General features: G+C 40.8%; 1 protein-coding gene across 2 annotated transcripts in view; it reads right to left on the minus strand.

The window, feature by feature from the left end:
* The window catches only part of NPR3 (natriuretic peptide receptor 3), a 65,624-nt gene that overhangs the window by 33,792 nt on the left and 19,399 nt on the right, over nucleotides 1–12,433 (minus strand). For both annotated transcript variants that reach the window (XM_012640516.1, XM_012640517.1), the window contains exon 3: nucleotides 9,905–10,071. In XM_012640516.1, the coding sequence (XP_012495970.1) occupies nucleotides 9,905–10,071 (167 nt within the window). The remainder of the gene's footprint in view (nucleotides 1–9,904; nucleotides 10,072–12,433) is intronic.

Genomic DNA, 12,433 nt, shown 5'->3' on the forward strand with positions numbered 1-12,433 from the left:
ACCCTCTCTCTTTGTCTTGGCTAGCATCTCTAGAAGAAACTGCATTTACTCTATGCTTCTAGCTCTCATAGGCAGCCATAACTTTTGAGTCCTGAGAAAACTATCTCTTCCCTGGTCCTTCCAGCTCTAGGGGTGGTAATGGCTTTTTGCTGTTGCTAATCTCTGGTTTTCCTTACTCCTCCATTCTACCCTTTAAAGTTAATCCTATTAAATTCCTGTTGAAGTACCTGGCATAGGCTCTATTTTCCTGACTAAATCCTGACATATACAATCAATAATACAGAGAAAAAGCATAAAAAAGATGAAGAATCAGAATGGCAATACCAAAAGCTACAAAACGATAAAGCAATGGAATCAAAATTTTGAGGGAACACAATATTCAAACTAAAATTTTATACCCAGCTAGGTTGTCAATTAAATATAAGAATAAAACAACATGTTTTCTGATACTCAACGTATCGAAATATTTTACACTCATGTCCTCTTTCTCCTTCAAAACTAAGGTGAAATTTAAGAAAGAAGAAAATCTTATATCAGATAAAAGGGATACAATATAGGACAGAACTGAAGGACATTTCCAGTTTGATACTGAAGGAAGAAATTAGATTGGAGCAGGATGACAAAGGTTCAAAAAAATTAGCATCATTATCTAAAACGTTTAACTTAAAATGAAATAGAACTACATGGAAGCAAATAAGAAATCAAGGCAAGGCCAGGCAAAGTAACTCATGCCTGTAATTGTAGCACTTTAAGAGGCCAAGTCAGGAGGACTGCTTGAGGTCAGTAGTTCAAGACCACCCTGAGCAAGAGCAAGACCCCATCTCTACAAAAAATGGAAAAAAATTAGCCGGGCATGGTGGCACACGCGTGTAGTCCCATCTACTCAGGAGGCTAAGGCAGGAGGATCACTCAACCCCAGGAGTTTGAGGTTGCAGTGAGCTATGATCACGCCATTGCACTCTAGCCTGGGTGACAGAGTGAGACCCTGTCTCAAAAAAAATAAATAAATAAAAAAACACCAAGGCAATTATTAGCACCAGAGACAACAAAAAGCTTCACAGGAAAGATATGTAATCATAGAATACCATATGGTTCTACTGTAAATATTTATATGGTCATAATAATAAAAGCTCTGAATATATTTTTAGCTTTTCTTCAAATTTTATTTTGTGAATGTGTTTTTAAACAGAAACCATGTTACAACATATTGGGAGGGTAGGAGGAAAAGGAAGTATTGCCAGAGGAAAAAAGAGCTAAATCTTTTTCCATTTTAGGAAATCAAGAGACCATATCAAAAATAGCAATACACATAATCTATTTTAGAAATATGGAGGGGAACATCAGAAAAATAGATAAAACATTAATGACGACTGCTTCTAAGGAATGGGAGTCAGGGGTAGAAAAGATCAGAACCGGGGATTCATGTTTGTCTTATAAGTCTTTAGTACTATGAATTTGTTTTTAACTCAGTGTGGGGTTTTTTTCATTCATTGTTTTGGGCCCTTTTGATCTAAAAAGTCATGTATTGTTTTGATTTAAACAATAAAAATATCAGGGAAAGAAGGTGAGCTTCACCCCAGGACTAAACCAACTGTTAAAGGACAGCAAGTGAATAGGTCTCAAAAGTGCCAAACACAATAGGGAAATGGGTCAAGGCCAAGTGTGGGATTTACATGGCAGAGAAGCCAGAGAGGCTGCCAGAGGGGGAAAAGTGTCTCCAAAGTTGGCTCAGTCTAACCTGAGAAATAGTAGCAAGGAAAAATTTAAGTCTACCTTTTAAAGGCATAATGCAAAGATACTGGGAATTGGAAACACTGAATCATCTCCCTAGTCCAGAATAAATGAATGAACAAATGAATAAATATCTCTTTCATCTCAGAAATAAAACTAATGGTTTTTGAATGTAAGATTAGGTAATATTTGAGCATTTGGGCACTTCTCTATTTTCTTCCAAAGGAGTGATTTTTCAATGCAACCCTACATGTACGTGCTGTAGTACCCTATCCATGTGAATAAACAGGGCTCGGGGCAACAACTGAACAAATGTTATGCTGACCAGCCATGGTCTAGCTCAGTGATTCTTAGCTTTTTATTATGCTGACCTCATTAAGAATCAGATGATAATTACTGACCCCTCTCTCTAAAAGTACACAAATGTGTACTTACAAAATCTTATACATAATTATAAAGAGTTAACGAACTCTAAGTCAAGAAACCCTCATCCACATAAAGAGCTCAGGAAAACATGGATGAATTTGAAAGAAGTCTCCTACTAAAGAAGAACTAAGTGAGCCCATTTTGATCTCATTTCTCTAGAAACAGATATTTTCACATACGTACCACACTTGGTTCACTACAAGATAAATTGTCCAGACTTCAGTGATCACCATTAGCATGTCAGAACGCTTTACACGAAGGTGTATGGCGTTTTACATGCATGCTGGCGCAGGACTAGAGCTCTCGTGGGCCCCCAGAGCTCATGGCCATGGATATTTATATACCTGCTTAAGTATTTTTAGGGAATGAGCATCGCATCCCAGCTGGGACCACTCACTGTCCAGGATCACGCTCACAGCCATGCTCCCTGAGACACTCACTAGGCAGCATCTGATGATCAGGGCAATGATGGTTTACACTCCAGAAAAAACAAGAAAAACAGGTCGCTGTGGTTGAAGAGTAGACCAAGCTCTAGCCAGACTTTGTCAGGTGTGTGAGAGAGTACAAAGAATCTGGTATCTTCAGAGTGTGTATGTATTTGGGTAGGTGAGGTGCAGAGCAGGGAAGGAAATACTCCAGCCTGAGCTGCCCGCCAGGCTCACTTGCAGCGCCTGAGACACGTAATCCTCGGGTCATGGGTCTGCCCCTCATGGGGCGCAGTGCTGTTATTATACAAAGGTCAGACTGATGTAGTGGAAAAAGAAAGTCACTGACCCAGGAGTCAGAAGATGCAACTAATCTCGGCTTGGCTACCACACAGCGCATTCTAAACCCAAATACCAGTCCTCTGCAATTGGAACCGCTCACGTGGCAGAGGCCAAGCACCTCCATTAAGACGCCCTTGAGTGAGAACCACTGCACATGTGGGTGACCCAGTAAAAACCACCAGGGAAGGCCAGACAGGCACTTGGCAGCAACTTGCCTGAGCCATGCCTGGAGCTCCACTGACACTCGAGGGCCTCTCCGGTGGGGCTTTACTTCTAACTTTAGATTTCTGATGACCTCCAGTCATCTTCAGTACCTTCACTGCGAAACCACACTACTCTGCCCCAATAGCATCTCCCACGGTATCACCCCAGCTCCCTGAGCCTCAGTTTCCACCACTGTACAGGAAGCAGGGTGGAGTCAGTGTCCTTTTGATTTAATAATAACAAAAATAATAAGCATATTAATAGGTATTTTATGTGCCACAGGCACAGTAAGAGAATGCAAGAGTGAGCAGAAACCAGCATGATTCGTGCTCTCGCAGCACTCACAGTCTGGTGGAAGAGACCAAAGGTAATTAGGAAGGCCGCACGTGCCCATGCAATTACACTGAGAGGTGTGCTACGGTGGAAGGGAGCGGGGTGCTAGGAGGTAGTCTGGGGTGCCGGAAAGGGCATCCTGAGGAGGTAGCATGTGAGTTACATCTGAAGGACGAGTAGGGGTACTAGAGGCATTAGGCACGGAGGAGCGTCACACATGTTAGCCTGGAGTAGGAGAAACCAAAGAAAGAGAAATGACGGCTACCATCCATTGACTGCTTACTAGGTGTCTGGCATGTGTCGAACTTCATTTATATATAATTCCTGAGTTCTTTCAACAACTTTGTCAGTTTAAAATTATTATCCACATTTTATGGTCAATAAACCTAAGGCACCGACTTTCAGAAATGTGCCCAAGACTGGTAAGAGGCAGAGCTGGGTCTGTGAAATCCTAAGCCTGCATATTTAACTCCCCGCTATGCTACCTCCAGTGGCGGCCATCGGGCCCCATTAAAACATAACATATCAGAAGGGGATAGCTTTCCACTAGTAAGAAAACAAACGTACTTTTATATATTTTAGAGAGAGCAATGATATTTTTTAGTAAAATTAATATTCTATATTTTTAATTTACCAAATTTTAATGAGTTAATGCAATTTTGTTTCTTTTTTTTTTTTTTTTTCAGAGAGGGGGTCTCGCTCTGTCACCCCGGCTGGAATGCAGAGGCACGATCATAGCTCACTGTAACTTTGTTCTCCTGGGCTCAAGCCATGCTCCTGCCTCAGGCCCCCAAATAGCTGAAACTATAGGCATGTGCCACCACAACCAGCCAATTTTTTTTTTTTTTTATTTTTTGTAGAGACCAGGTTTCACTATGTCGCCCAGGCTGGTCTCGGACTCCTAGCCTCAAGTGATCCTCCTGCCTCAGTCTCCCATTACCTGGGATTACAGGTGTGAGCCACCATGCCCAGCCAAATGTACTTTTTTTTCTTTTTTTAAATTTCGAATTAAAAAGCTTCTGCACAGCCAAATGTACCTTTAAAAATATTTTTATACTACCCATGGGAAGGGTGGAGACACTGTCATAAGATATATATACTAATAACTAGACAATTATAGTACATGCAATACCCACAGCCCAATGATAGACCAGCCCTAAACATTCCTATTTTCTATCACGCCACACACATGCACCACCTAGCCACCCACCCGAGTCGAGTGAAACAGGAGTGGACATTTCACCCAGAGAAGCTAATTTACAGACTGCCGATAGCCTTTGAGACAACCTGGCCTGCAAAGTTCCACCTAGGCGTGCATGTATAGGTTTAACCGTAACTATATTCTCCAAAACATGAACTAGGAAATAGAGAAGCTCAAAGTCTTGAGTTAGGGAAAGACTAATTATTCTAGGAGTGCAGAGATGGTTAAAATCAGAAAAAAATCTGGTAATGAAGCTGTATACTAAAATCCTAAGCCCCCAATCACCTAACAGACCCCCTCATGGCCAAGGAGACCCCAGGGAAAACTTTAAAACTGCGTTCCTGGCCATGACGGGATGAGGGGGCAGACATGCCTCCTTTTAGACGCAACAACTGACCAGCATTAATGTTCCAATAGAGATCCTAAGACTGCTATAATGGACTCTTTGCAGCAATATGATACCAAATTATAACTAGGACCTAAGGCCATGCCAGGCAAGGGTTAAGTCATATACCCCTACACTTAAAGAATAAACTATGTTCAAATTGCCACAGGATTTTTCTTCCTTTTTCTCCAGCAGCTAAACAAGCACTGGCCTTGAGATAAGCAATGGCAGCTCACCAGCCGCGAGACATTGACTAACCAAATCCCTGTTCCGTAAGCCTTAAGTACAGCTTTGACTGGACGGCTGATTTTTATAACTTTCCCCTGATAAGAGACCACTGATCACGGACTGGTTCTGGCTGGTTTTACAGAGGCTGCACACCTGAGTGCCTTTGTGTCCTGAAAAGACCTATTGACACACAGGGCCTAATTATAATGCATTTAAATGTTAAGTCTCCATCCCACGGTGAACACGGGACACATGTAACGTGCATATTTGTTTATCACACATGTACATAACCCCCTTCATGAATATTCATGACCCCCCTACATCCTGTTAATTACGCATACTTGGCCAACCTGTTGAGCGTAAACTCCCATCTTACTCCTCCCTCCCTCAAAGTTCTTGCTTTGGTTTTTTCAGCTGGAGGCTGGACTTCCCACCTGCAGGTTGTAATCCCCTTCTTAAGAAATGAAGGTCTCCTTTATAAATTTATAAATTGTGTGATTTTTAAGTTAACACAACTCACCGCATTATAACTTTATAACAGAATAAAGAAAAATTATCAGATTGTCACAACAGATACAGAAAAGGTATTTCATAAAAGTCAAACACCTCAATCTGCACAGGTGACGAAACTGCATAAAACTTAATACACACATGAGTATAAGTAAAATCGGGGAACTCTGAGTATGTTCATCATATTGTATTAATGTATTAGCGTCAATATCAATTAGTGATTGAGATCTTATACATAATTTTCCAAAACGTTGCCATTGGAGAAAACTGGACAATGTATACATGGGATCTCTCTATATTGCACCTTAAAACTGCATGTATACCTGCAATTATCTCTATTAAAAAGTCAATTTAAAAAAGACAGAAAGAGCCAGGCGTGATGGTGCACACCTGTAATCCCAACTGCCCAGGAGGCTGAGGTAGAAAGATTGCTTGAGCCTAGGAGTTCGAGGCTGCTGTGAGCCACTGCATGCCACTGCACTCCAGCCTGAGCTGGAGCAAGACCCCCCTCTCTAAAATGAAAAAAAAAAGAGAAGACAAAAGATGGAGAGAGACAGAGAGAGAGAGAGAAGAGATCAATTTTACAGAAATAAAAGTGCATTAATCCATCAAAATTTGGTAAATTAAAAATTTTAATATTAATATTAATTTTACTAAAAAATCATTGCTACTCCATCCTCCCAATGTTTCGGTATAGACCCGTAAAAATTTTAAAGTTTCAAATTCTTGCATTTTGAGGGGATCATAAACTTTCCAAGGATGCCGACAACATGGTAATATGATGAATGCGATACTAACATATATGAAATAGAATCAGTGATAGCGTACAATGTAGAATGCCTAAAATAAAAACCTTACTCTAAAGTCTTTTTTTAACCTATATTAGACAAATCTTGATGCTTTTTGTGCTATGTTTGTTTGAATTATCCTAATAAAAGGTGCAATTTTGCCAAAATAAATAAATAAAAGTTCACTAACAAGGAATTAAAGGCAATTTCCACAATCTAATAAAGACTCTCCCAAAAATCCCACAGCAAACATCATGCTTAAGTAGTGATATGAACAGATATGAAATGTTATACGCTTTGCATGTTAAAGTTAAGATGCCCACTATCACTGCTTATATTTAATGCTGTATTGGGATCCTAGTCAGGGCCATTAAAAGTTGTAATTTAATGAATTATACTTAATCTTAATTTGATATATGTAATACTTAAATTGAATTAAGTATATATATGTAAGTATACTTTTTGAAACTATTTTATTTATATATTTATTTATTTAGATATGGGGGTCTCACTATGTGGCCCGGGCTTGACTTGATCTCCTTGGGCTAAAGCGATCCTCCTCCCTCAGCCTCCTGAGTAGCTGGGACTACAGGTGCACACCACCACACCCAGCTCCTGAAGTACACTTTAATTAAGCATACTTAAAAGTAGAAGAATTAAAAGGAAGCAAAACTGTCACTATTTCCAGGTTGTGTGATTGTTCAGAAAATGCATGGTAAATTTTAGGATGAATAAGAGGTTCCCCCAAAATTGCTGGATTCAAGGTGAATAGTAGAGGCTGATGAGTGTCATGAACCAAAGTTCTAAGTAATCAGACAAGACAACTCATTAGCACAAGTAAGAGAAGCAAAAAGAGAAGAGCTGATCCCAGAGTGAAGACCGCAGGCTCTTGTGAAGCATCTCCTGCCACACTAGATCAAGGTGTAGTACCACAAGGTCCAGCCGCACCAGGCTCCTGCTCTTTGGCTCCCATAGGTCCCTCCCCCAGTACTCACCATGAACACCTACCTGTCTAAACTGACCTCTTAACATCTGCAACTGGCACTCAAAAGAGCCCAGCTAAAACCCACATACGTATGAAAGACAGACACATCTCCAGAACTGGAATAAGTTATTATAATGAGTTCTAATTTATACTTAAAATTATAATTTGTATTTATTTATATTTATCTATAAAGTCAGTTTTAATAGTCCCATCATCAGAGAGAAGCAGTATTGTAATCTACAGCCACAAATAATCTCTAAAGTGCTAGTACTTGGTTTGGAATGTGTTATGAGTCTTTGTAGTAGGTATACCTTCCCAATGAGATTTTGCTTAGACTACCATTAAAATAAGATTTAATATTCTGAGCACAGAGTCATTGATGATCAAGAAGAATTACCCAGTAGTGTGTTCGGATGCTGACTTTTGCCCAGTGAGCATCATTATGTTGGACAACATATGCTGAAATAGCTAAACTTCAACAACCTCAGGGAGGAAGCCAGACAAAACAGCCCCATTATTGAGTTTTTAAACCACACAATTAATATAAGCCTAATAAAGTAAAATAATATACAGTGGCATATGTACAGAGCTCAATGTTTTCAATATTGGCACAGGCCACCTTTGACAGCGCTACTGTAGGAAACTCAATATCCTTTGTATTCTTTTATATTCCCGAGGCAAAGGATTTGGATAACGCAAGACTATCATATGTTTCCTTAAACTTGAGCTCTGTTGCAAAAACCCTACTTCTTTCATAATTCAGAGCACACTGTCCAATATGATAGCCACTAGTCACACATGGCTGCTGAGTACCTGAACAAAGGCTCAAATGCTGTCACTGGATTTCAAAGACTTTGTACAATAAAAAGAATATAAAAATCTCATAAATAATTTTTTACATTGATTAAATGTTGAAATGATAATATTTTTTATATTTGCATTAAATGGAATATATTGTTAAAATTAATCTCACCTGTGTTTCTTTTACTTTCTTAAATGTGTCTAATAGGAAATTTTAAATTACATATTTGGCTCACATTTGTGCTTCACATTATACATTTACTGGACAGCACTGATTTAGAAAGTCAAAAGGTATTTTAAATGATGTGTGTATAATATATACATAACATTTAAAACATTAATAAATATGTTTATAAGACCATTTGTATGTCATTTGTTAGCAAATTCCTATAAAGACAGGTATAATCTTGTAACAATAGTACAAAAGAGGTACTGTTTATTTAGTTTGAACTTTTTGACAGGGATAGTGCTAAATGCTTCAGATAAATTATCTATAATCCTCCCAATAGGAAAGTGCACTTTGGATCAGGGAGATTGAGCAATTTGTTCAAGATGACACAGCTAGATCCAGGCTCTGAATGCAGGTCTGTCTGAGGCCAATGCCAGGACTCTGTGGTACTTCAAGTGAAGAAACCGGGAGAACTGTTTGGAAGTGACTGTCTCTTATGAAGCTGATCATTATCCAATTCAGGCAAGGACCATCCAGCCATATGCCTGTCATTAAGAAGGTGCTCCTTTTCTGTTTCGGACACTGCAGAGTGAACAGTTTTGAAAACCAGCACTCTAACCCCACTGGCCCAAGGGGCTCCCTGTTCACTCTGCTCTGAGAAAGGACTTGCAGGAGTGACACAATGGCCACACAGCAAAGCATGCCAGAGGCGGCCAAAATGATGGCACCAAATGAAGTGGTCAGTCGCCACCTCTTAGGTGAGTCCCTCTGCTTAATCCTTAGCCTGGTCTGAGCTTTCGACCCTAGTCCACTCTTAGAAAATGCACTAGTCACAACAGCACTAAGGGAGTGGGAAGCCCCAGAACACATGGGCAGGAAGCAGCTTACAGCACAAGAGGGCAACAACCCCATCCACAAGAGAGAAGCAGACTGGCCAGAACGCTAAGACAGATTGCCAAAAGAAAGAGCCTCCTAAAACCCCAAATGTCTTCTACCACCAAGCTTTGGAAAAATTAGGCGTGCAAAACCTTGGCACTACTTCATTCATCTTCTCCCCCAATACCCTCCTAGCCAAATACGTGATGGAAGTCTACAGACATTCTGCTCAGCATTACCACAAGTGCCCACGAAAAGCGATTTTCTTTCCTGCAGCAGTTGCAAAAGTCTAAGCGAAGGGTGGGGGTGACAGGGGTATGGCGGGGGAGGGAGGGAGGAAAACTGGCCAGGAAAAAAAACACACAGAAGGCAGCAGTGACATTCAGACCTGAACCTAGGAATTTTTGAATGGCTCAGAATGGGACACTCTGTCACCTCTGATTTAATTAGAAGACTGTTTGCAGGATGCTGAAGGTCTAGGCTCATAATCAAGGACTTACGTAATCCTCCTCATTGAGCCCTTGTTTCTCAACAGAACTTTTCACTTCCATGGAAAACTTCTCAAACTCAGGTTTCACTGTCCTCAGTAGGGTGACTGTTTGAAGGGACGAGTACGCCTGCTTAGCTTCAAAGTCGTGTTTGTCTCCTCTCTTCCACGAGCCATCTCCTACAGAAGAAATAAAAATATTTATAATTCCAAGCCAGTCACCATAAAGAGGCCATTCTCCCTTTGCAACCGCGACGTGTCCCTACATGTTACTGTTGGCAGCCGGGGCAAGAGGTATTGTCATAGTTTTGCACTTGGTATAATGTGACAATGTCAAGACCGTTAAAGAAGAAGAAGGCCCTTTGGACATGTGTTCCTTTGAAATGTGAGAGAGAAAGAAAAGTACAGTTGAGGTAATTGCCTTAGAATAACCATGGAACTGCAATTTTCAGCCTCCCAGGTATGTGGTACTACGGGAATAAGGAGGAAATTTTTATTCCTTTCCATTCACACTTATTTTTTAATACCTACAATCAACTGTGGAGGCAAAACAAATCATATTATACCAGTGTGGCATAATAAACCTGATGTTATGTGGGTGCGGGACGGCAGGTCACAGCGGTGCACGACCCAGACATGCACAAGCATGACACAGTTGGCACTGGTAAAAAAGAAAGAAGTTTGACATTGTTGATATTTCTTGAATCTCTTCAGAGTGAACAGCAGCTTAGGTGAACCTGAGGGTTTATATCTCTCTAGTGCCAGCAACATCATAAAAATTATTTGTGGGAAAATGTCCATCAGAGCAACAATGGTAATAAAATAAAATTGCTAACATTTATGAAGCACATGTTAATAATAATAAAAGCTCTATTTGTTAAGCACTTGATATGTATAAATACATTTAATCCTTCACAAGACCTCATGATGTGGGTACTGTCATCCTCTCTATTTTACAGATGAGGAAACTGAGGCATAGAGAAGCCAGGTAGCCTCCCGTTGCACCGATCTCCATTGCACAAAATCAAAGGCAAATTACATGCACAAGAATCATTATTCTTCTCTTTATTATTTCACTTTTGAAAAAATATGTGGCCCACGGGGCCCCCAAAGGCAAAGTGGACCTCTAACTTTTGACAATAAATTGTTTTTTCTATGAATTATGATTATGATTCCTGGAGATCTCTGAAAATACAAGGAATTCAAACTGCTGGAATCCAGCACCGAAGTCATTTGTTTGCCCCAGTCTCCCCATGCACAGCAGAGGCCTGGAGCTCAATAGCTAAGCAGTGGGGATCTCCCTGGGGTGTGTGGCCAGGACTGCAACACGCGCTCTACTCATCCAAAACTTCAACAAAGACTTGGTGGCTTGGGAATTTCTATCACAGTTTGAATCAGGCAAACATGTGTGAACTATGTATTATACACAAGGTTCTGAGATAGCCATGTTGGGCATTATAAATGTCTGGGCAGTTTCTACCACATTCCAGAGAGAGACTGAAAGTCAGACATGTAAACAACTGAGGTTATTGCAGGGTAGGACTGACAGCTTATGATGGGGGGAGGACAAGGAAACAATGCAGAATACAGAGGAAGAAGCAATGCGCTCCAGCGTGGGGCAGATTTCGGGTGGGGAGGAGGCATTGCCTGGTCCTACTCGTGTGCCTAGGATTTTACTAGGAGGACAGGAGGATGGAAAGGCGTGCCTGGCAGAGCAAGCAGCACAGGCAAGGGTGTAAATGTGCACAACATCCAGTAGGCAGCTGGCAGCCTCAGTCTGGAACCCGAGAAAAGACAGAGACAAAGAATGTGTTCGTGGAGGCATCTGGACGATCATAATCCTAATAATAGCAAGCATTTATTAATTGCTTATTATATGCCAGGGAGCTGGTGAAAGATAAATAAGATGCAGCTGAGGACAGAATTTATTAAGGACTAGATCCGAGCTCAGTGAGCACAAGATTAAATTTCAGATCACCAAACAAAACTTAACAAAGTCCTCCTCCTCTGCCCTGAAACCTCCCAGACACGGAGGCCACAGCACGAGCAGAGCCAGCGAGCCGAGCGTCACCGCCACCAGGTGAACCCAGCTGGGTGCTCTGTTACCAAGACACAGAGGACATGGCCTTTGTTAAGGGCCAACTTCATTGCCAGGAGGACCCCAGATTCTAAGAATGTCCAGGACCTCTTCTTCCCATGGAGGAACCCATTACTTAGAGGCAGGCAATTGATATTTATTGATTCATTTTTAATTGCTTGAGGTATCAAGACTCAGCAGCGGTGATGTCTCTTAGGCAAGGAGGGTCAGAGTTTTCTCAGTTCTGGGAAAGAGAAGGGAAATACTCAACTCCCTAGGCTTTTATGCTGTGCAATTAGAAAATACACATAGAACTAGAAACAGCAACTGTCTCAGTCACTGAAACGAGCAAAACATTTTTTTTAATTTGAAAAGAAGTGAAATTCAGTACAGTAAATCTGTCTACCACAGTTTAAAGATAATAACTTTGTAGTTTTGTTTTCTAGAGAAAAAGAATGGGGCCAG

Source organism: Propithecus coquereli, unplaced genomic scaffold (genome assembly GCF_000956105.1).
Source record: "Propithecus coquereli isolate 6110/MARCELLA unplaced genomic scaffold, Pcoq_1.0 Scaffold154, whole genome shotgun sequence".
Taxonomy (NCBI): Eukaryota; Metazoa; Chordata; class Mammalia; order Primates; family Indriidae; genus Propithecus; species Propithecus coquereli.